A 25,707-nucleotide genomic window follows, 5' to 3' on the forward strand; every position below is an offset into this window, starting at 1 on the left:
ACTCAACTACTACTGGTTGAAACATTGTCCGTCTAGGGGCAGGGATACTCGACTACTACTGGTTGAAACATTGTCCGTCTAGTGCAGGGATACTCGACTACTACTGGTTGAAACATTGTCCGTCTAGTGCAGGGATACTCATCTACTACTGGTTGAAACATTGTCCGTCTAGTGCAGGGATACTCAACTACTACTGGTTGAAACATTGTCCGTCTAGGGCAGGGATACTCGACTACTACTGGTTGAAACATTGTCCGTCTAGGGGCAGGGATACTCGACTACTACTGGTTGAAACATTGTCCGTCTAGTGCAGGGATACTCAACTACTACTGGTTGAAACATTGTCCGTCTAGTGCAGGGATACTCGACTACTACTGGTTGAAACATTGTCCGTCTAGGGGCAGGGATACTCAACTACTACTGGTTGAAACATTGTCCGTCTAGTGCAGGGATACTCGACTACTACTGGTTGAAACATTGTCCGTCTAGGGGCAGGGATACTCAACTACTACTGGTTGAAACATTGTCCGTCTAGTGCAGGGATACTCATCTACTACTGGTTGAAACATTGTCCGTCTAGGGGCAGGGATACTCAACTACTACTGGTTGAAACATTGTCCGTCTAGTGCAGGGATACTCATCTACTACTGGTTGAAACATTGTCCGTCTAGTGCAGGGATACTCAACTACTACTGGTTGAAACATTGTCCGTCTAGTGCAGGGATACTCAACTACTACTGGTTGAAACATTGTCCGTCTAGTGCAGGGATACTCATCTACTACTGGTTGAAACATTGTCCGTCTAGTGCAGGGATACTCAACTACTACTGGTTGAAACATTGTCCGTCTAGTGCAGGGATACTCAACTACTACTGGTTGAAACATTGTCCGTCTAGTGCAGGGATACTCGACTGCTATCTGAGAAGGCTTGGTCACACACATTTCCTAGGTGGTCAAAGGTTCGGATGGATATTGTAATTTATCAGCGTAGTAAAAAACAAACACTTTGCAATGCGTGTAACCCCAAACTGTTACAACTGTTCACACCCCTCTTTGTTGGCTGAGAGAACATTTAGCTATTTAAGAGCTCAGTTTCTGCAATTCTACACATTTTGACATGGGACGGAGAGAAAAGGTTGCGGTTTTAAAGCTAATTTATCCCAATTCTACACATTTTGACATGTCTTATGTGCGTTCATGTGATACCTGAGCAGTGTTGACGGTAATGCATTACAAAACAATATCCCTCTAGAGTAATATATTACTTTTATGAGTAACGGAGTTATATAACGAGTATTATTACGGTTGCTTATTCAAGTAAACGTGTCCGTTCCTTTCAGAATCATATCTCTACCTGTGTGTTATATTTACTATTTTAAAGCCTTGTCTCCTGCTAACAGAATTCTGTCTGTAGCTGCCTAGGGCTGTGGTTCTGAACCGCCTGTTCCTGTTCCCTTGTGTCTATTTATTTTACCCTCCATTCATGTTTATGACTGTCAATCGTAAATGATTCACCTTTTTCTTCAAGTTTTACTGGTAAAATGTCCATTAAAGCATCTCCATGCCAACCGTCTGATCTCTGTTTCATTAAAATCTGCATTAAAATCTTTTGGAATTAGGCTATGTAGTTTACAGTGTCGTTGGGAATGATGTAGTTTACAGTGTCGTTGGAAATGATGTAGTTTACAGTGTCGTTGGGAATGATGTAGTTTACAGTGTCGTTGGGAATGATGTAGTTTACAGTGTTGTTGGGAATGATGTAGTCTACAGTGTCGTTGGGAATAATGTAGTTTACAGTGTCATTGGGAATGATGTAGTTTACAGTGTTGTTGGGAATGATGTAGTTTACAGTGTTGTTGGGAATGATGTAGTCTACAGTATTGTTGGGAATGATGTAGTTTACAGTGTTGTTGGGAATGATGTAGTTTACAGTGTCGTTGGGAATGATGTAGTTTACAGTGTCGTTGGGAATGATGTAGTTTACAGTGTTGTTGGGAATGATGTAGTTTACAGTGTTGTTGGGAATGATGTAGTTTACAGTGTTGCTGGGAATGATGTAGTTTACAGTGTTGTTGGGAATGATGTAGTTTACAGTGTTGCTGGGAATGATGTAGTTTACAGCGTTGTTGGGAATGATGTAGTTTACAGCGTTGTTGGGAATTATGTAGTTTACAGTGTTGTTGGGAATGATGTAGTTTACAGTGTTGTTGGGAATGATGTAGTTTACAGTGTTGTTGGGAATGATGTAGTTTACAGTGTTGTTGGGAATGATGTAGTTTACAGTGTTGTTGGGAATGATGTAGTTTACAGTGTCGTTGGGAATGATGTAGTTTACAGTGTCGTTGGGAATGATGTAGTTTACAGTGTCGTTGGGAATGATGTAGTCTACAGTGTCGTTGGGAATGATGTAGTTTACAGTGTCGTTGGGAATGATGTAGTTTACAGTGTTGTTGGGAATGATGTAGTTTACAGTGTTGTTGGGAATGATGTTGTTTTCAGTGTTGTTGGGAATGATGTAGTTTACAGTGTTGCTGGGAATGATGTAGTTTACAGTGTCGTTGGGAATGATGTAGTTTACAGTGTTGTTGGGAATGATGTAGTTTACAGTGTTGTTGGGAATGATTTAGTCTACAGTATTGTTGGGAATGATGTAGTTTACAGTGTTGTTGGGAATGATGTAGTTTACAGTGTTGTTGGGAATGATGTAGTTTACAGTGTCGTTGGGAATGATGTAGTTTACAGTGTCGTTGGGAATGATGTAGTTTACAGTGTCGTTGGGAATGATGTAGTCTACAGTGTCGTTGGGAATGATGTAGTTTACAGTGTCGTTGGGAATGATGTAGTTTACAGTGTTGTTGGGAATGATGTAGTTTACAGTGTTGTTGGGAATGATGTTGTTTTCAGTGTTGTTGGGAATGATGTAGTTTACAGTGTTGCTGGGAATGATGTAGTTTACAGTGTCGTTGGGAATGATGTAGTTTACAGTGTTGTTGGGAATGATGTAGTTTACAGTGTTGTTGGGAATGATTTAGTCTACAGTATTGTTGGGAATGATGTAGTTTACAGTGTTGTTGGGAATTATGTAATTTACAGTGTTGTTGGGAATGATGTAGTTTACAGTGTTGTTGGGAATGATGTAGTTTACAGTGTTGTTGGGAATGATGTAGTTTACAGTGTTGCTGGGAATGATGTAGTTTACAGTGTTGTTGGGAATGATGTAGCTTACAGTGTTGTTGGGAATGATGTTGTTTTCAGTGTTGTTGGGAATGATGTAGTTTACAGTGTCGTTGGGAATGATGTAGTTTACAGTGTTGTTGGGAATGATGTTGTTTTCAGTGTTGTTGGGAATGATGTAGTTTACAGTGTTGTTGGGAATGATGTAGTTTACAGTGTTGCTGGGAATGATGTAGTTTACAGTGTTGTTGGGAATGATGTAGCTTACAGTGTTGTTGGGAATGATGTAGTTTTCAGTGTTGTTGGGAATGATGTTGTTTTCAGTGTTGTTGGGAATGATGTTGTTTTCAGTGTTGTTGGGAATGATGTAGTTTACAGTGTCGTTGGGAATGATGTAGTTTTCATTGTGGTAGTTCCGAGAGCGTTCTTAGAGCGATCAAATCCCTGAGCTGACAAGGTAAACATCTGTCGTTCTACCACCGAGCAAGGCAGTTAACCCACTGTTCCCCCGGGCGCCGAAGACGTGGATGTCGATTAAGGCAGCCCCCCCGCACCTCTCTGATTCAGAGGGGTTGGATTAAATGAGGAAAACACATTTCAGTTGAATGCATTCAGTTGTACAACTGACTAGGTATCCCCCTTTCTGTTGTACAACTGACTAGGTATCCCCCTTTCTGTTGTACAACTGACTAGGTATCCCCCCTTTCTGTTGTACAACTGACTAGGTATCCCCCTTTCTGTTGTACAACTGACTAGGTATCCCCCCTTTCTGTTGTACAACTGACTAGGTATCCCCCCTTTCTGTTGTATAACTGACTAGGTATCCCCCTTTCCCTTTCTGTTGTACAACTGACTAGGTATCCCCCCCTTTCTGTTGTACAACTGACTAGGTATCCCCCTTTCTGTTGTATAACTGACTAGGTATCCCCCTTTCTGTTGTACAACTGACTAGGTATCCCCCCTTTCTGTTGTATAACTGACTAGGTATCCCCCTTTCCCTTTCTGTTGTACAACTGACTAGGTACCCCCCTTTCTGTTGTACAACTGACTAGGTACCCCCCTTTCTGTTGAACAACTGACTAGGTACCCCCCTTTCTGTTGTACAACTGACTAGGTATCCCCCTTTCTGTTGTACAACTGACTAGGTATCCTTTCTGTTGTACAACTGACTAGGTATCCCCCTTTTCCCCTTTATATCTGCCTTTAATGACCATCAAAAATAGGATAACTTTACCAACCTGTCAAGTCTACCAAGACTGATAAATAAGGAAGCCTGTGTGTGTTCTCACCTTGCAGAGGCAGCGCCCCACGGAGGAGTCACACACATCCTCCTCTGCTCCCGCGTCGTTGCAGTCACATGGTCTACAGTGGGGGTAACCGTAGAAACCAGGGCTGCAGCGATCGCACTGACGACCGACGATGTTGTTCTTGCATCTGGAGAATGATCACAAACAAACAAACAAACAAACAAACAAACAAACAAACAAACAGTGTTGTTGTCAGCGGTCAGATAATATCACAGCCCGTGTTGTGTTGTTGTCAGAGGTCAGACAATATCACAGTCCGTGTTGTTATTATGAACTATCATTCACTGATGTCAGCATTTTGCCAGCAAATGTGGTCTCATATTCAATCGACATTTTTTTTTTTAATGATGCATCTCTAGAAGGCAAAGTGTTTTCTAATTAAAATAATCCCGCTACACGTTTGGCTGTGTTGCTCTGTACGTGCATCTGTTCAGGTGTCAGTAGTCCAGACAGCAGGCTGATTTTAGGCCTATAGGTACTGAGAGCTGATAGCAGCTTAACAGACATGTCTTGTCAGGACAGAGACCACAGACTCCTGCTGGCATTTGGGAATGGAGCCGAGGAATGTGACACACTGCTGCAGAATGTCTTTATGTCTCGATGCTCACAGTGGATTGGAGGGGAGGGGAGGGGAGAGGAGAGAGGAGGGGAAAGGGGAGGGGAGGTGGAGGAGAGGAGGGTAAAGGGGATGGGAGGATGGAGAGGAGGAGAGGAGAGAGGAAAGGGGAGGGGAGGGGGAGAGGAGGAAGGGAGGGGAAAGGGGATGGGAGAGAGGAGAGGAGGGGAAAGGGGAGGGGAGAGAGGGAAGGGGGAGAGGAGGAGGGGAGGGGAGGAGAGAGGGGAGGGGGGAGGGGAGAGGAGGAGAGTGAAAGCAGAGGGAGATATATGGGAGGGGAGGAGAGGAGGAGAGCAAGAACAGAGAAGAAGAGGGGGAGAGGAGAGGGTACGAGGTGGCTCATCTATCTACTGATGACCTATCCTAAGGTATCCTGTCCTGAACATCTCTATACAACTTCAATGAAAAGATTCAAGAAAAGTTGCATCTCACTTGTTTTGGCCATAAACTATTCATTATCTGATTGCTGGCCATAAACTATTCATTATCTGATTGCTGGCCATAAACTATTCATTATCTGACTGCTGGCCATAAACTATTCATTATCTGACTGCTGGCCATAAACTATTCATTATCTGATTGCTGGCCATAAACTATTCATTATCTGATTGCTGGCCATAAACTATTCATTATCTGACTGCTGGCCATAAACTATTCATTATCTGACTGCTGGCCATAAACTATTCATTATCTGACTGCTGGCCATAAACTATTCATTATCTGACTGCTGGCCATAAACTATTCATTATCTGACTGCTGGCCATAAACTATTCATTATCTGACTGCTGGCCATAAACTATTCATTATCTGACTGCTGGCCATAAACTATTCATTATCTGACTGCTGGCCATAAACTATTCATTATCTGACTGCTGGCCATAAACTATTCATTATCTGACTGCTGGCCATAAACTATTCATTATCTGACTGTTGGCCATAAACTATTCATTATCTGACTGCTGGACATAAACTATTCATTATCTGACTGCTGGACATAAACTATTCATTATCTGACTGTTGGCCATAAACTATTCATTATCTGACTGTTGGCCATAAACTATTCATTATCTGACTGCTGGACATAAACTATTCATTATCTGACTGCTGGCCATAAACTATTCATTATCTTTTCATTGAAGCTTGATAACTCCTAGGTTACAGCCCTCAAAGACAACATTTCCTTTAAGATATGAGCATACCAGACTATATGAATGTTATTCCCTGTCTATAGCCTACCACTTCATCTCTGTGTGACCTCAAACTATAACCTCAAATTGTAACCTCAAACTGTTACTTAAACTGTGTAACCTCAAACTGTGTAACCTCAAACTGTGTAACCTCAAACTGTTACTTAAACTGTGTAACCTCAAACTGTTACTTAAACTGTGTAACCTCAAACTTTTACTTAAACTGTGTAACCTCAAACTGTGTAACCTCAAACTGTTACTTAAACTGTGTAACCGCAAACTGTGTAACCTCAAACTGTGTAACCTCAAACTGTTACTTAAACTGTGTAACCTCAAACTGTTACTTAAACTGTGTAACCTCAAACTGTTACTTAAACTGTGTAACCTCAAACTGTTACTTAAACTGTGTAACCTCAAACTGTGTAACCTCAAGCTGTGTATTCTCAAACTGTTACTTAAACTGTGTAACCTCAAGCTGTGTAACCTCAAGCTGTGTATTCTCAAACTGTTACTTAAACTGTGTAACCTCAAACTGTTACTTAAACTGTGTAACCTCAAACTTTTACTTAAACTGTGTAACCTCAAACTGTGTAACCTCAAACTGTTCCTCAAACTGTGTAACCTCAAACTTTTACTTAAACTGTGTAACCTCAAACTGTTACTTAAACTGTGTAACCTCAAACCTTTACTTAAACTGTGTAACCTCAAACTGTTACTTAAACTGTGTAACCTCAAACTGTTACTTAAACTGTGTAACCTCAAACTTTTACTTAAACTGTGTAACCTCAAACTGTTACTTAAACTGTGTAACCTCAAGCTGTGTAACCTCAAACTGTTACTTAAACTGTGTAACCTCAAACTGTTACTTAAACTGTGTAACCTCAAACTGTTACTTAAACTGTGTAACCTCAAACTGTGTAACCTCAAACTTTTACTTAAACTCTGTAACCTCAAACTTTTACTTAAACTGTGTAACCTCAAACGATGTAACCTCAAACTGTTCCTCAAACTGTAACCTCAAACGGTGTAACCTCCATTCTACCTGTATCTCTTGACCAGCAACACTCTGAAGTCACAGTTTGCTCTCTCTACAAGTGGCCTAGTTTGTCACCTTCCACATCACATTGGCATTTCAGAGCACAACAAAATACCAACCCGGTCCAGCTACTACTATCTATATCCCTGGCAGAATAACGAGAGGACATAAATTACTGTTTTTTTTATCCGCAGGTCTAATTTTAGAGCTGGCCTTGAAGGCAAAGACTCACCATTTGGCAAGTGGAGTTGAGTAAATATGACAGAAGTCAGAGAATGTCTCAGAAAAACCTCCGATGAGTACAGAGAAATAAACTTCCTTTTTTGGTGTTTTTAGGAAAGTACCGCGGTTGAACCATGCTTGTGTGAGAAGCAACCTTGCCCGAGACCGGAGGACCGAAGCACATACGACTCCATTTTCAAACCCAGAGTGGTCTTTACCTGCATTGAATTACCTACACAACATCAGAACATTAGCCTTTTAGCTCAGTCGGGGCTAACCCAGTCTCGTACCTGCACTGTCCACTGTCGGTGTCACAGCTGACGTCGAGGGCGGTGACTCCAGGACGGGAGCAGTTGCAGACCTCACAGCCGACCAGAGGATGACAGCCGAACGTCCGGGGCTCACACTGGATACACTCTGGGAGCAGGGTCCTCGGTGGGCAGATACAGTCTCCAGTCACCGGCTCACACAGCCGTGTACCACACTGACACGCTGCGGGAGTAGAGGAGAGATTACATTCAATCATACCTGTAGACACACACACACACACAATACCACAGATATGTACACTGACATGTCATACACATTAGACTCACACACTGAGAAGTGAGGAAGACTCAGACAGTATAGTACACACAGACAGTACACATGGACAGTATAGTACACAAAGACAGTATAGTACACACAGACAATACACACAGACAGTATAGTACACACAGACAGTACACATAGACAGTACACACAGACAGTATAGTACACACAGACAATACACACAGACAGTATAGTACACACAGACAGTATAGTACACACAGGCAGTACACATAGACAGTACACACAGACAGTACACATAGACAGTACACATAGACTGTACAGTACACACACACACACACACACACACACACACACACACACACACACACACACACACACACACACACACACACACACACACACACACACACACACACACACACACACACACACACACAAACTTAAACCGACACACCCAGTCTCCTCCCTTGTCCCAGTCTCCTCCCTTATCCCAGTCTCCTCCCTTATCCCAGTCTCCTCCCTTATCCCAGGCTCCTCCTGTATCCCAGTCTCCTCCCTTATCCCAGTCTCCTCCTGTATCCCAGTCTCCTCCCTTATCCCAGTCTCCTCCCTTATCCCAGGCTCCTCCTGTATCCCAGTCTCCTCCCTTATCCCAGGCTCCTCCCTTATCCCAGGCTCCTCCTGTATCCCAGTCTCCTCCCTTATCCCAGTCTCCTCCCTTATCCCAGGCTCCTCCTGTATCCCAGTCTCCTCCCTTATCCCAGTCTCCTCCCTTATCCCAGTCTCCCCAGTCTCCTCCCTTATCCCAGTCTCCTCCCTTATCCCAGTCTCCTCCCTCATCCCAGTCTCCTCCCTCATCCCAGTCTCCTCCCTTATCCCAGTCTCCTCCCTTATCCCAGTCTCCTCCCTTATCCCAGTCTCCTCCCTCATCCCAGTCTCCTCCCTCATCCCAGTCTCCTCCCTTATCCCAGTCTCCTCCCTTATCCCAGTCTCCTCCCTTATCCCAGTCTCCTCCCTTATCCCAGTCTCCTCCCTTATCCCAGGCTCCTCCTGTATCCCAGTCTCCTCCCTTATCCCAGTCTCCTCCCTTATCCCAGGCTCCTGTATCCCTGTATCCCAGTCTCCTCCCTTATCCCAGTCTCCTCCCTTATCCCAGTCTCCTCCTGTATCCCAGTCTCCTCCCTTATCCCAGTGTCCTCCCTTATCCCAGTCTCCTCCCTTATCCCAGGCTCCTCCTGTATCCCAGTCTCCTCCCTTATCCCAGTCTCCTCCCTCATCCCAGTCTCCTCCCTCATCCCAGTCTCCTCCCATATCCCAGTCTCCTCCCTTATCCCAGTCTCCTCCCTCATCCCAGTCTCCTCCCATATCCCAGTCTCCTCCCTTATCCCAGTCTCCTCCCTCATCCCAGTCTCCTCCCAATCTCAGCCAGGCCTTGTATTGTAGTGACTCACGTTTACAGTTGGGGAACCCCCAGTAGCCCGTGGCACACTGTGAGCAGTCCCTGCCGATGACGTTAGGTCTGCACTGGCACTGCCCACCGAAGGGTTCGCAGGTATCGCTGTCCGCACCCACCTCATGGCACCCGCAGGGCATGGCACCGTTGTTGAAGAACGCAGAGAGAGAGATGGCTGAACTACGACAGAATGGAGAGGCTGTGGCAGGACTGGAGAGAGGGAGGGGGGGTGGAGAGAGAGCGGGGAGAGAGAGAGGAGAGGTATTCACATTTGAGCTAGTTAGTCTCTAGTTAGTGTAGTTAGTCTCTAGTTAGTCTCTATTTAGTCTCTAGTTAGTGTAGTTAGGCTGTAGTTAGTCTGTAGTTAGTGTAGTTTGTCTGTAGTTAGTCTGTAGTTAGTCTGTAGTTAGTCTGTAGTTAGTCTCTTTTTGGTCTCTAGTTAGTCTGTAATTAGTATTGTTTCTAGTTAGTCCATAATTAGTATTTAGCTAGTCTGTAGTTAGTCTGTAGTTAGTCTGTAGTTAGTCTGTAGTTAGTCTGTAGTTAGTCTGTAGTTAGTCTGTAGTTAGTATTTAGTTAGTATCTAGTTAGTCTGTAGTTAGTATGTAGTTCGCCTGTAGTTAGTCTGTAGTCAGTCGGTAGTTAGTCTCTAGTTGGTCTGTAGTTAGTCTCTAGTTAGTCTGTAGTCAGTCGGTAGTTAGTCTCTATTTAGTCTCTAGTTGGTCTGTAGTTGGTCTGTAGTTAGTCTGTAGTTAGTCACTAGTTAGTCTATAGTTAGTTTGTAGTTAGTCGGTAGCTAGTCTGTAGTTAGTATTTAGTTAGTCTGTAGTTAGTATTTAGTTAGTCTGTAGTTAGTATTTAGTTAGTCTGTAGTTAGTCTGTAGTTAGTCTGTAGTTAGTATCTATTTAGTCTGTAGCTAGTCTGTAGTTAGTATGTAGTTCGTCTGTAGTTAGTCTGTAGTCAGTCGGTAGTTAGTCTCTAGTTAGTCTGTAGTTAGTCTGTAGTTTGTCTCTTGTGACAGATGATTAGCTGTCCAGCTACTGACCAGGTGAGATTTGGTTCTGGGTGCTGAAATTACACTTGAGCAAGTTTATATTCTCAGCCACAACAAATAATGTAGCTTTTATTACCTTTATTTTTAATTTTTAACATCAATATAGACACAGACACGCTGTACAGTAAACTCACTTGATGTAGAAGCTGTTCTGTCCACAGTTGCTGATGAAGTCATATGATTTGTCCAGAGGCTGTTCAGACAGGTAACTGGAACTGTAGCTGCTCTCTGGCACCACCAGAACATAGTCCTGACACACACACACACACACACACACACACACACACACACACACACACACACACACACACACACACACACACACACACACACACACACACACACACACACACACACACACACACACACACACACACACACACACACACACACACACAGACTCAGATGTTGTTAGAACTTCACAGTCTTTATACACCTCTATCTACACTTGCCAGTGCTCTGTACTGAAACAGGTGTTTAATCTCTGCAAACAGATAACTGAAATGAAATGGACAACAACCATAAACTCTATGGATTCATTTTAATCTTCGCTTGTCTTTCACTTTTAAAAAATGTTTCTAGACTAACTCACCAGCCAGAGTGTTTTTCCGTCAGGGACCTGGACAGTCAGGAAGATCTCGTTGTCCGTCACGTCCAGAATGATCTGGTTCTCCGAGATCAGAACGCTACGGCAACCGTAACCATGGGGACAGAAGGAGGCGTTGGCATGGCCTGGAGGATGGAGATTACAAAAAGATTACAAAAGGTTGAAATTCAACTGTCAAAAGACTGAAATTTAACTGTCAAAAGATTCAAATTTAACTGTCAAAAGATTGAAATTCAACTGTCAAAAGATTGAAATTCATCTGTCAAAAGTAAAAAAAAAAAACTGTCATAAGATTGAAATTCAACTGTCAAAATATTTAAATTTCACTGTCAAAAGATTGAAATTCAACTGTCAAAAGGTTGAAATTCATCTGTCAAAAGTATAAAAAAATAACTGTCATAAGATTGAAATTCAACTGTCAAAATATTTAAATTTCACTGTCAAAAGATTCAAATTCAACTGTCAAAAGATTCAAATTCATCTGTCAAAAGTAAAAAATTCAACTGTCAAAAGATAATTGTGATTTTCTGTCACTTTTCCTGCTTTCTGAATTTTGCTCACTTATAGATTGTGATCAAGTCCTTTAATAATCCTTTAACAGTGATAGTATAACTATTGATATAGAGAGATATTCAAGGTGGTGTAATGTGTGTCTTTAGGGTTCACCTTGCCAGATGCGTCCACCGTTGATGAAGACCTGGACAGGGTAGGTGGGGTGGAGGGGCTGGTGGTAGTGGAGGATGAACACATAGCGACCCAGGGTGTGGACACGGGCAGAGTACACTGCTGCGTTCTGGAGGGCAGGAAGATAGAACCATCACGACTGCAGGATATTGGAATCGTTCAGCAGAAAACTATTAGTGAATTGGTTTCATTGTGTGACTGTCAACGAATACTTCGATAACATCCAGTGTGAGGTCTTTCTAGAACATAGGATCTCAACCTTAATAGATCTCCTGGAAAAAATAAAGACAAAATAAAATGTCGTAGACCAGGTACCTGAATGAAATGAAGTAAGAATTACCTGAGCGGTATCAAGGCGGACATGGTCCACGTTATCCGCAGCGGTGGGAGGACGGTCTCCGCTGGCCCAGGGAGTGGTGTCGGCTGGACCCAGAGGAGGGTCAGCAGGGGAGGCCAGGACAGGCTCCTGGACAGATGACCCTTGACCTTCCTTCAACACCAGGGAATCAGAGGGGGTCTGAAACCTCGATGGGATACAGGACGAACTGGGATGGGAGAGGAAGAGGAGGGAGAGGAAGAGAGGAGGAGGAGGGAGGGAGAGGGTAGAGGAAGAGGAGGTAGAGATAGGAAGGGAGAGGGTAGGAGGAGTGAGGGAGGAGAGGTGAAGAGGAGAGGAGGGAGGGAGAGGGTAGAGAAAGAGGAGGTAGAGAGAGGAGAGGGTAGGTGGAGAAGAGAGGAGGGACAGCAGAGGAGGGAGAGGATAAGAGAGGAGAGGAGAGGAGAGGAGAGGTGAGGAGAGGTGAGGAGAGGTGAGGAGAAGGAAGAGGATGTAACGATAGGAATGGAGAGGGTAGGAGGAGTGAGGGAGGAGAGGGGAAGAGAAAATTAAATAGTGGAAAATACTTCTGTGTGGTTACCTGTCAGGTGAGAAGGGTCTATCTGGTTACCTGTCAGGTGAGAAGGGTCTGTCTGGTTACCTGTCAGGTGAGAAGGGTCTGTCTGGTTACCTGTCAGGTGAGAAGGGTCTGTCTGTTTACCTGTCAGGTGAGAAAGGTCTGTCTGGTTACCTGTCAGGTGAGAAGGGTCTGTTTGGTTACCTGTCAGGTGAGAAGGGTCTGTATGGTTACCTGTCAGGTGAGAAGGGTCTGTCTGGTTACCTGTCAGGTGAGAAGGGTCTGTCTGGTTACCTGTCAGGTGAGAAGGGTCTGTCTGGTTACCTGTCAGGTGAGAAGGGTCTGTATGGTTACCTGTCAGGTGAGAAGGGTCTGTCTGGTTACCTGTCAGGTGAGAAGGGTCTGGTTAACTGTCAGGTGAGAAGTGTCTGTCTGGTTACCTGTCAGGTGAGAAGGGTCTGTCTGGTTACCTGTCAGGTGAGAAGGGTCTGTGTGATGGTTACCTGTCAGGTGAGAAGGGTCTATCTGGTTACCTGTCAAGTGAGAATGGTCTGTGTGATGGTTACCTGTCAGGTGTGAAGGGTCTGTGTGATGGTTACCTGTCAGGTGAGAAGGGTCTGTCTGGTTACCTGTCAAGTGAGAATGGTCTGTCTGGTTACCTGTCAGGTGAGAAGGGTCTGGTTACCTGTCAGGTGAGAAGGGTCTATCTGGTTACCTGTCAAGTGAGAATGGTCTGTCTGGTTACCTGTCAGGTGAGAAGGGTCTGGTTACCTGTCAGGTGAGAAGGGTCTGTCTGGTTACCTGTCAGGTGAGAAGGGTCTGTGTGATGGTTACCTGTCAGGTGAGAAGGGTCTATCTGGTTACCTGTCAAGTGAGAATGGTCTGTGTGATGGTTACCTGTCAGGTGTGAAGGGTCTGTGTGATGGTTACCTGTCAGGTGAGAAGGGTCTGTCTGGTTACCTGTCAAGTGAGAATGGTCTGTCTGGTTACCTGTCAGGTGAGAAGGGTCTGGTTACCTGTCAGGTGAGAAGGGTCTATCTGGTTACCTGTCAAGTGAGAATGGTCTGTCTGGTTACCTGTCAGGTGAGAAGGGTCTGGTTACCTGTCAGGTGAGAAGGGTCTGGTTACCTGTCAGGTGAGAAGGGTCCATGTGTGCTGATACAATGGACTTTAGTCTCCAGGTAGTCCATGATAAACTTCTCCCGGGGAACCAGGTACACTTTGTGCTGGAGGAAAGATCAACAAAGGTTTCAGCCCCACAAACAAACGCCTATGACTCACTCTGTCTGCCAGGAGAAACTTCTCCATCCAGCGTCTGTCTGCCAACAGAAACTTCTCCATCCAGTGTCTGTCTGCCAGGAAAAACTTCTCCATCCAGTGTCTGTCTGCCAACAGAAACTTCTCCATCCAGTGTCTGTCTGCCAGGAAAAACTTCTCCATCCAGTGTCTGTCTGCCAACAGAAACTTCTCCATCCAGTGTCTGTCTTCCAACAGACTCTTCTCCATCCAGCGTCTGTCTGTCAGCTAGTTTTCTAGACTAGTTTAAGGATCACATTTCACATTGGATTTAATTAACTACAAAAAAAGGTAAGATGTGTTTTTTTCGGTGTTGAGCCCAGGGCATTGAGCTAGCCTCGGTGTTGATCCCAGGGCATTGAGCTAGCCTCGGTGTTGAGCCCAGGGCATTGAGCTAGCCTCGGTGTTGAGCCCAGGGCATTGAGCTAGCCTCGGTGTTGAGCCCAGGGCATTGATCTAGCCTCGGTGTTGAGCCCAGGGCATTGAGCTAGCCTCGGTGTTGAGCCCAGGGCAATGATCTAACCTCGGTGTTGAGCCCAGGGCATTGAGCTAGCCTCGGTGTTGAGCCCAGGGCATTGAGCTAGCCTCGGTGTTGAGCCCAGGGCATTGAGCTAGCCTCGGTGTTGAGCCCAGGGCATTGAGCTAGCCTCGGTGTTGAGCCCAGGGAATTGAGCTAGCCTCGGTGTTGAGCCCAGGGAATTGAGCTAGCCTCGGTGTTGAGCCCAGGGCATTGAGCTAGCCTCGGTGTTGAGCCCAGGGCATTGAGCTAGCCTCGGTGTTGAGCCCAGGGCATTGAGCTAGCCTCGGTGTTGAGCCCAGGGCATTGAGCTAGCCTCGGTGTTGAGCCCAGGGCATTGATCTAGCCTCGGTGTTACCCAGGGCATTGAGCTAGCCTCAGTGTTGAGCCCAGGGCATTGAGCTAGCCTCGGTGTTGAGCCCAGGGCATTGAGCTAGCCTCGGTGTTGAGCCCAGGGCATTGAGCTAGCCTCAGTGTTGAGCCCAGGGCATTGAGCTAGCCTCGGTGTTGAGCCCAGGCCATTGAGCTAGCCTCGGTGTTGAGCCCAGGGCATTGAGCTAGCCTCGGTGTTGAGCACAGGGCATTTATCTAGCCTCGGTGTTGAGCCCAGGGCATTGAGCTTGCCTCGGTGTTGAGCCCAGGGAATTGAGCTAGCCTCGGTGTTGAGCCCAGGTCATTGAGCTAGCCTCGGTGTTGAGCCCAGGGAATTGAGCTAGCCTCGGTGTTGAGCCGAACTCTCGGTTAAACCCACTGTTTCCTGGTAGGCCGTCATTGCAAATAAGAATTTGTTATTAACTGACATGGCTAGTTAATTGAAAAAAGGTTAAATTAAAAAGAATATCCCATCTGCAGAATGTGTATCACACCCTATACTTGTCTGTCCATCAACCAGGTAAACAACAAGCTGCTCTATCCGCAGTGATAGGTTGAGTTATTTAATGAGCTAAATGTATTCGAACCGGTTCAGAACTTTATTACTCTGGTAGGAAGAGTGGAACGGACACCCCCCAAAAAATGGTGGTTCTGTTCAGAATGAAATGATTGGAAAATAATTTGTTGTTTCATCCCCTCTGCTCCCATTAAGAGCCACTGTCAATCACGATCCGAAAGTCAAACAATGGGGGTGTCCCAATAATCTCTCCTTTTTCCCTGAAGTGTGCACTCGTTCACTATTCCTCACAAAGTTATAAGTTGTTTGGTGTCGGGCTAAAGGGACTTTCCACATATCCGGGATTTATTTTCAGGACACTTCAGGAGGAAAGAGAGACCCATCTTCTGCTCTGTGTTTGACCGTATCGCGTTAAACCTCTTACCAGGAAGAAGCTGGCTCTGTCAGCAATCAGTTGGACCTCAGCATCAGTGGACAGGGTGAAGATAGCCACACGGTTCATCTCATCGATGGTCACCGCCCGACACAGGAAACTACACACAGACGAGAGAGAGAGAGAGAGAGAGAGAGAGAGAGAGAGAGAGAGAGAGAGAGAGAGAGAGAGAGAGAGAGAGAGAGAGAGAGAGAGAGAGAGAGAGAGAGAGAGAGAGAGAGAGAGAGAGAGAGAGAGAGAGAGACGGGGTGAGAGAGTAGAGAGAGAGAGAGAGAGCGAGAGAGAGAGAGAGAGAGAGAGAGCGAGAGAGAGAGAGAGAGAGAGAGAGAGTGAGAGAGAGATAAGAAAGAGAGAGAGAGAGATAAGAAAGAGAGAGAGAGAGCAGTCAAGCTACACATCCGTTCATGAAACACCAGGCAGCCAGTAGTCTTTTTTGATAGCAACAGCTAGTCTGTATACAAAATGATACATAGGGCATCTGCAAACACACACACACACACACACACACACACACACACACACACACACACACACACACACACACACACACACACACACACACACACACACACACACACACACACACACACACACACACACACACACACACACACACACACACACACACACACACACACACACACACACACACACACCTGTATTTGCAGGGCAGCACTGTGACGTGGTGCTGGTGTGTCCTTCCGCCAGGTGCGTTGACGGACACAGAGATGGTCTGTGGTGCTTCGTCCTCGCTGGCGTATTCCAGCACCAGAACATAGTCCCCAGGACGCGGCACCCGGCTACGCATCTGGACATTCAGCTGGAGAGGAGACACGCTATTACAGTCAGTGTTCTGTCATTTCACTTATGTACACCATCAAATGCACGGTCACACTAACAACCGGGCTCACGCACGCACGCACACACACACACACAACCCTCTCCCTTTATACTGACATCGCTGCCGCTGCAGGCGGTCACACTTACAACCAGGCTCACGCACGCACGCACGCACGCACGCACGCACGCACGCACGCACACACACACATACACACCCACACACACACACACACACAACCCTCTCCCTTTATACTGACATCGCTGCCGCTGCAGACGGCCATCTCGGGGTGGCGAGGGGTGATCCTCTCCTGGTGACAGGGTCTGGGCAGGTGGTTGTCAAACCGGCAGCTGGCATCGTTACCAGAGATGGAGGGGAAGCCATCCAGAGACAGGTACTTGTATATCAGACAGCTATCAGGGAGACACACAGAGAGACAGGTAGTTGTATATCAGACAGCTATCAGGAAGAGACAGAGAGAGACAGGTACTTGTATATCAAACAGCTATCAGGGAGAGACACAGAGAGACAGGTAGTTGTAGATCAGACAGCTATCAGGGAGAGACACAGAGAGACAGGTAGTTGTAGATCAGACAGCTATCAGGGAGAGACACAGAGAGACAGGTAGTTGTAGATCAGACAGCTATCAGGGAGAGACACAGAGAGACAGGTACTTGTAGATCAGACAGCTATCAGGGAGAGACACAGAGAGACAGGTACTTGTAGATCAGACAGCTTTCAGGGAGAGAAACAGAGAGACAGGTAGTTGTAGATCAGACAGCTATCAGGAAGAGACACAGAGAGAGACAGGTAGTTGTATATCAGACAGCTATCAGGGAGAGACACAGAGAGACAGGTAGTTGTATATCAGACAGCTATCAGGGAGAGACACAGAGAGACAGGTAGTTGTAGATCAGACAGCTATCAGGGAGAGACACAGAGAGACAGGTAGTTGTAGATCAGACAGCTATCAGCGAGAGACACAGAGAGACAGGTAGTTGTAGATCAGACAGCTATCAGGGAGAGACACAGAGAGACAGGTAGTTGTATATCAGACAGCTATCAGGAAGAGACACAGAGAGACAGGTAGTTGTAGAACAGACAGCTATCAGCGAGAGACACAGAGAGACAGGTAGTTGTAGATCAGACAGCTATCAGGAAGAGACACAGAGAGACAGGTAGTTGTAGAACAGACAGCTATCAGCGAGAGACACAGAGAGACAGGTAGTTGTATATCAGACAGCTATCAGGAAGAGACACAGAGAGACAGGTAGTTGTAGAACAGACAGCTATCAGCGAGAGACACAGAGAGACAGGTAGTTGTATATCAGACAGCTATCAGGAAGAGACACAGAGAGACAGATTACTTCTACTTTAGTAATATCACAATACAATCCCTTACTTGTGGCTGGCATCTGGTGCAGGGCTGTAGGAGCACGGCTCAGTCACTTTGATCTGCAGGACGGGGGCCTCGTAGAAGGCACTGGGCAGGAGCACCAGGTAGTCCTGTACAGAAGGAGATCAGATGGATGTTTACGAGGCGCATGTTACCGATTACGACACACACCTTTTCCTCCATTTAAATCCCATACATCATTATGGCGTGTTATATTGACCATCACGGAGACACACGGGGGGAAAATAAGAAACCTTTCTGTCTCTAATGGAAACGATTGAAACGTTATAACAAATGGACCCAGGTTCTGCTGGCTACAACACATTCAGTATATAACATACACGAGGTTCTCACCAGTAGTATGCCCTCGGCCTCAATGACTACGGTCCAGCTACCAGGGTTCAGAACAAACGGCTCCACAAAGTTATTCTGGGGAACGGTGACGAAGGTAGGTTCTGAGCTGGGGGCAAACACAATCTGTTTGGACTGTTCTGAGCCTGGGAGAGAGGAGAAGGAGAGACAGAGAGAGAGAGAGAGAGACAGAGACAGAGACAGAGACAGAGACAGAGAGAGAGAGAGAGAGAGAGAGGTTGAGAGAGAGAGAGAGAGAGAGAGAGAGAGAGAGAGAGAGAGAGAGAGAGAGAGAGAGAGAGAGAGAGAGAGAGAGAGAGAGAGAGAGAGAGAGAGGTTGAGAGAGAGAGAGAGAGGTTGAGTAAGGTCGAGACGCAGAGATGAATTCAATTAAATTCAATTAAAATCAAATGCTATAATATTTCTTCATGAGGGAACTCCTTATATGGAGTGGTTTATTAGAGAACAGGACAATCTGTAGACTGTACTTATCAAGAGAGCATGAAGTGTAGATTCAACAGAAATAACTGTAGATCCACACAGTAAATACAGTACTGTAGATCCACGCCAGTAAATACAGTACTGTAGATCCACACTCAATAAATACAGTACTGTAGATCCACACTCAGTAAATACAGTACTGTAGATCCACACTCAGTAAATACAGTACTGTAGATCCACGCTCAGTAAATACAGTACTGTAGATCCACACAGTAAATACAGTACTGTAGATCCACACACAGTAAATACAGTACTGTAGATCCACTCAGTAAATACAGTACTGTAGATCCACGCTCAGTAAATACAGTACTGTAGATCCACGCAGTAAATACAGTACTGTAGATCCACACTCAGTAAATACAGTACTGTAGATCCACACTCAATAAATACAGTACTGTAGATCCACGCTCAGTAAATACAGTACTGTACATCCACACACAGTAAATACAGTACTGTAGATCCACACTCAGTAAATACAGTACTGTAGATCCACACTCAGTAAATACAGTACTGTAGATCCACACTCAGTAAATACAGTACTGTAGATCCACACTCAGTAAATACAGTACTGTAGATCCACGCTCAGTAAATACAGTACTGTAGATCCACACTCAATAAATACAGTACTGTAGATCCACACTCAGTAAATACAGTACTGTAGATCCATACTCAGTAAATACAGTACTGTAGATCCACGCTCAGTAAATACAGTACTGTAGATCCACACTCAGTAAATACAGTACTGTAGATCCACACTCAGTAAATACAGTACTGTAGATCCACGCTCAATAAATAGAGTACTGTAGATCCACGCTCAGTAAATACAGTACTGTAGATCCACACTCAGTAAATACAGTACTGCAGATCCACACTCAGTAAATACAGTACTGTAGATCCACGCTCAGTAAATACAGTACTGTAGATCCACACTCAGTAAATACAGTACTGTAGATCCACACTCAGTAAATACAGTACTGTAGATCCACACTCAGTAAATACAGTACTGTAGATCCACACTCAGTAAATACAGTACTGTAGATCCACACTCAGTAAATACAGTACTGTAGATCCACACTCAGTAAATACAGTACTGTAGATCCACGCTCAGTAAATACAGTACTGTAGATCCACACAGTAAATACAGTACTGTAGATCCACACACAGTAAATACAGTACTGTAGATCCACTCAGTAAATACAGTACTGTAGATCCACGCTCAGTAAATACAGTACTGTAGATCCACACAGTAAATACAGTACTGTAGATCCACACTCAGTAAATACAGTACTGTAGATCCACACTCAATAAATACAGTACTGTAGATCCACACTCAGTAAATACAGTACTGTACATCCACACACAGTAAATACAGTACTGTAGATCCACACTCAGTAAATACAGTACTGTAGATCCACACTCAGTAAATACAGTACTGTAGATCCACACTCAGTAAATACAGTACTGTAGATCCACACTCAGTAAATACAGTACTGTAGATCCACGCTCAGTAAATACAGTACTGTAGATCCACACTCAATAAATACAGTACTGTAGATCCACACTCAGTAAATACAGTACTGTAGATCCATACTCAGTAAATACAGTACTGTAGATCCACGCTCAGTAAATACAGTACTGTAGATCCACACTCAGTAAATACAGTACTGTAGATCCACACTCAGTAAATACAGTACTGTAGATCCACGCTCAATAAATAGAGTACTGTAGATCCACGCTCAGTAAATACAGTACTGTAGATCCACACTCAGTAAATACAGTACTGCAGATCCACACTCAGTAAATACAGTACTGTAGATCCACGCTCAGTAAATACAGTACTGTAGATCCACACTCAGTAAATACAGTACTGTAGATCCACACTCAGTAAATACAGTACTGTAGATCCACACTCAGTAAATACAGTACTGTAGATCCACACTCAGTAAATACAGTACTGTAGATCCACACTCAATAAATACAGTACTGTAGATCCACACTCAGTAAATACAGTACTGTAGATCCACACTCAGTAAATACAGTACTGTAGATCCACACTCAATAAATACAGTACTGTAGATCCACACTCAGTAAATAGTTTCAAAAAGCTGACAATACAAAGAGTGCAATAATTGAATCTCGACAAACAATAAGTCAGATACTGTAGTCAGGTCTGGTCATTTCTGGTCAGGTGGTCTGGGACACATACCTCTCCGGCTGTTCTGATAGGCTGTAATTTTACCGTTGGAGATGGCAGCCCCAGTGTTTACATATCTGAGGATGAACCTCGTGAGGTAGATATCCGCTTCACTCACGTGCACCGACAGTTTGACTGTGCTCTGAGGGACGAAGAAGAGGAGGAGGAGGAGGAGGTGGAGATAGAGGAGGTAGAAGAGGAGGAGGAGGTGGAGATAGAGGAGGAGATATAGGAGGTGGAGATAGAGGAGGTAGAAGAGGAGGAGGAGGAGGAGGTGATAGAGGAGGGGGATGAAGAGGAGGAGGAGGGGGAGGAGAGGTGGAGGAGGAAGAGGAGATAGAGGAGGAGATAGAGGAGGAGGTAGAGGAGGAGGAGATAGAGGAGGAGATAGAGGAGGAGGTAGAGGAGGAAGAGGAGGAGGAGGAGGAGATAGAGGAGGCAGAGGAGGAGGAGAAGAGGAGGATGAGGGGGAGTAGAGGTGGAGGAGGAAGAGGAGAAGGAGGATGAGGTGGAAGGGGTATAGCAAATGATCTGAGTTAAAAACTCTGTGATAGGAGGTTAGAGGACTATGGGGGTTGGGAGGTTGAGGGGTCAGAGGTCAGGGTTTTCAGTTCCTCAAAACCCCTTGAACCGCAACAGAAAGTTCACCCACAGCTAGCTCTAAACCCTGCCTCTACATGCCAATACCAACCAATCACCAGCTGCCTCTGGGAGAGGCCACACCCACATCCAAGGGGAGAAGAGAGCGAGGGGAGGAGGACGAGGGGGAGGGGAGGAGGAGGAGGAGGAGTGAAAGGAGAGCAGCATAACGTGAAGAGGAAGAGGAGGAGAGGCTGGGAGAGGAAGGGTTAAGGTTGCGTCCCATTAGGGCCTTTCCCCTATATAGTGCACTAAGGGTAGGATAGTACAGAGTCTTACACTTACAGTTACCACACATGAAGTTCTTCCCGTCTTCAAGGACGGACACCCTGCCCATCATGTCCAGGCCACCACGGTTCACGTAGCGCAACACTATTTGAAACAGGTCCGGAGAGCTGACCGAGACTTGAACCACCACCTTGGACTGGGGGGGGGGGGGGGTGGCACGTAGGGGTGGGGATGGCACGTAGGGGTGGGGGGCAGGGAGGAGGAAAAGAGATGGAGGGGAGAGGAGGGAGGGAGGGATGGGAGAGGAGGGGAGAGGGTAGGGAAGGGATGGGATGGGAGGGGAGAGGAGGGGAGAGGAGGGGAGGGGAGGGGAGGGAAGGGAAGGGATGGGAGGGGAGAGGAGGGGAGGGGAGGGGGGGGGTAGGGAGGAAGGAGGGAGGGGAGGGGGTAGGGAGGAAGGAGAGAGGGTAGGGAGGATGGAGGGAGGGGAGGGGAGAGGGTAGGGAGGAAGGATAGAGGGTAGGGAGGATGGAGGGAGGGGAGGGGAGAGGGTAGGGAGGAAGGAGGGAGGGGAGGGGAGAGGAGAGGGTAGGGAGGAAGGAGAGAGGGTAGGGAGGATGGAGGGAGGGGAGGAGAGAGGAGAGGGTAGGGAGGAAGGAGGGAGGGGAGGGGAGAGGAGAGGGTAGGGAGGAAGGAGAGAGGGTAGGGAGGATGGAGGGTGGGGAGGAGAGAGGAGAGGGTAGGGAGGAAGGAGAGAGGGTAGGAAGGATGGAGGGAGGGGAGGAGAGAGGAGAGGGTAGGGAGGAAGGAGGGAGGGGAGAGGAGAGGGTAGGGAGGAAGGAGGGAGGGGAGGGGAGAGGGTAGGGAGGAAGGAGGGAGGGGAGGAGAGAGGAGAGGTTAGGGAGGAGAGAGGAGAGAGGAGAGGTTAGGGAGGAAGGAGAGAGGGTAGGGAGGAAGGAGGGAGGGGAGGAGAGAGGAGAGGGTAGAGAGGATGGAGGGGAGGGGAGGAGAGAGGAGAGGGTATGGAGGATGGAGAGGAGAGGGTAGGGAGGAAGGAGAGAGGGGAGAGGAGGGGAGAGGGTAGGGAGGGGAGAGGAGAGGGTAGGGAGGATGGAGGGAGGGGAGAGGAGGGGAGAGGGTAGGGAGGAAGGAGAGAGGGGAGGGAGGATGGAGGGAGGGGAGGGAGGGAGGAAGGAGGGAGGGGAGGGGAGAGGAGAGGGTAGGGAGGAAGGAGAGAGGGTAGGGAGGATGGAGGGAGGGGAGGAGAGAGGAGAGGGTAGGGAGGATGGAGGGAGGGGAGGAGAGAGGAGAGGGTAGGGAGGATGGAGGGAGGGGAGGAGAGAGGAGAGGGTAGGGAGGATGGAGGGGAGAGCAAAACGAAGGGATAGGGAGGGAACAAAGCAGAGAAAGCCCCTCCTTAATACCAGCACCACTGCAGCCAAAGCCAACCATAAAGCACCATGGAGATGAAAAGAGGTCACACATCCTACCTCTGCCATTGACGACTTCTGTAAAAGCCTTCAATGGCGCTGCACATGTTAATAAAACAGGCTTTGTGACAAGTGTGCCCTCTATCCATCTCTATGCCTAGCACACACCTCTCCCACCCACTCCATAAAATACACAGGCAGCATGCAATGCAAACACGCTAGCCTCAGTCATCAATCACTCAAGCATAAAGCAAGCTGTCTACTAAGCTACGAAACCTATACAGGGACACTATATATATATAAAACATCGACCCATTGAACCTTGTACTTATTCAGGAGAATAAGTTATGGTTGCACATACAAAGGGGTAGAATGACTAGGTTGAGATGGCCGGAGAATTTAACACGTTGTTGTAGTGAAAACATTTAATCAGTCATCAATATAACAGAGAACACAGACGATGTCTATGGTAACATCTCAGCAACTCCTTCCCGGGGAACTAAATGCAGTTACTACTTACTGGACAATAAAACGACACATCATTTGAAAAACATAATAACAAGTAGCTGGCCCAGTGTGACATCTAAGACAGTGGAGCAGGGCGGACGGAGCCATAATGTATAGGCTATATGTACTATGTATTACTATAGATGTGGTATAGAGGACTCACCTGAATGGAGGACATCTGAGCGTACCCTCTCCAGCTGTACCCTTCAAACTCCAAGGGGTTATAGCCGAAGCGTACCGGCCGCCCGTCCAGCATGGTACCCTCCTCTATCTCAAACTTCAGGTGGTGGAGGTCTGGAAAGTAGTGGTCCGGACGAGGCCTAGGAACGAGAGACGGAATGCTGTTTTTTAAAATAATTTTCAGTTAAAAATAGAATACTTCCTGTTGGGCATTGTGTGTTTCTCGAGGGGTTAAAAAAGCTTTCTGAAAAAAAAAGGTGATCAGGAAATGACAATGGACTCTTCTTATTTTTTCTATCTGTGATACAAACGGAATGTTTTTACACCCATTTTCCCCTCACCTGTTACACTTGGGTCCCTCCACGTTGGGTCTGCAGCGACACCTCCCGGTCCTCTCCCCGCAGGACTGACCCACTGATCCTCCAATGTCACACTGACAGCCTGTAACGTACACACCATCACATCCTGATATACTGCAGTACAACCTGTAACCTACACACCATCACATCCTGATATACTGCAGTACAACCTGTAACCTACACACCATCACATCCTGATATACTGCAGTACAACCTGTAACCTACACACCAACACATCCTGATATACTGATATACTGCAGTACAACCTGTAACCTACACACCATCACATCCTGATATACTGATATACTGCAGTACAACCTGTAACCTACACACCAACACATCCTGATATACTGCAGTACAACCTGTAACCTACACACCATCACATCCTGATATACTGATATACTGCAGTACAACCTGTAACCTACACACCAACACATCCTGATATACTGATATACTGCAGTACAACCTGTAACCTACACACCAACACATCCTGATATACTGATATACTGCAGTACAACCTGTAACCTACACACCAACACATCCTGATATACTGATATACTGCAGTACAACCTGTAACCTACACACCAACACATCCTGATATACTGCAGTACAACCTGTAACCTACACACCAACACATCCTGATATACTGCAGTACAATCTGTAACATACACACCAACACATCCTGATATACTGATATACTGCAGTACAACCTGTAACCTACACACCAACACATCCTGATATACTGATATACTGCAGTACAACCTGTAACGTACACACCAACACATCCTGATATACTGATATACTGCAGTACAACCTGTAACCTACACACCTACACATCCTGATATACTGATATACTGCAGTACAACCTGTAACCTACACACCAACACATCCTGATATACTGATATACTGCAGTACAACCTGTAACCTACACACCAACACATCCTGATATACTGATATACTGCAGTACAACCTGTAACCTACACACCAACACATACTGATATACTGATATACTGCAGTACAACCTGTAACCTACACACCAACACATCCTGATATACTGATATACTGCAGTACAACCTGTAACCTACACACCGACACATCCTGATATACTGATATACTGCAGTACAACCTGTAACCTACACACCAACACATCCTGATATACTGAT

At 46.0% G+C, this 25,707-nt stretch overlaps 1 protein-coding gene across 1 annotated transcript in view; it reads right to left on the minus strand.

The window, feature by feature from the left end:
* The window catches only part of LOC139541897 (laminin subunit alpha-5-like), a 211,983-nt gene that overhangs the window by 69,796 nt on the left and 116,480 nt on the right, over positions 1-25,707 (minus strand). Inside the window, exons 21-38 of the mRNA XM_071346780.1 lie at positions 24,527-24,626; positions 24,169-24,325; positions 22,126-22,264; positions 21,925-22,034; positions 21,214-21,343; positions 18,510-18,652; positions 18,162-18,265; positions 17,019-17,172; positions 16,578-16,741; positions 15,913-16,021; positions 13,915-14,012; positions 12,234-12,438; positions 11,876-12,002; positions 11,195-11,334; positions 10,737-10,852; positions 9,546-9,757; positions 7,833-8,034; positions 4,464-4,608 (exon numbers count right to left, since the gene is read on the minus strand). Of these exons, the coding sequence (XP_071202881.1) occupies positions 4,464-4,608; positions 7,833-8,034; positions 9,546-9,757; positions 10,737-10,852; positions 11,195-11,334; positions 11,876-12,002; positions 12,234-12,438; positions 13,915-14,012; positions 15,913-16,021; positions 16,578-16,741; positions 17,019-17,172; positions 18,162-18,265; positions 18,510-18,652; positions 21,214-21,343; positions 21,925-22,034; positions 22,126-22,264; positions 24,169-24,325; positions 24,527-24,626 (2,555 nt within the window). The remainder of the gene's footprint in view (positions 1-4,463; positions 4,609-7,832; positions 8,035-9,545; positions 9,758-10,736; positions 10,853-11,194; positions 11,335-11,875; positions 12,003-12,233; positions 12,439-13,914; positions 14,013-15,912; positions 16,022-16,577; positions 16,742-17,018; positions 17,173-18,161; positions 18,266-18,509; positions 18,653-21,213; positions 21,344-21,924; positions 22,035-22,125; positions 22,265-24,168; positions 24,326-24,526; positions 24,627-25,707) is intronic.

This window comes from Salvelinus alpinus, chromosome 17 (assembly GCF_045679555.1).
Source record: "Salvelinus alpinus chromosome 17, SLU_Salpinus.1, whole genome shotgun sequence".
Taxonomy (NCBI): Eukaryota; Metazoa; Chordata; class Actinopteri; order Salmoniformes; family Salmonidae; genus Salvelinus; species Salvelinus alpinus.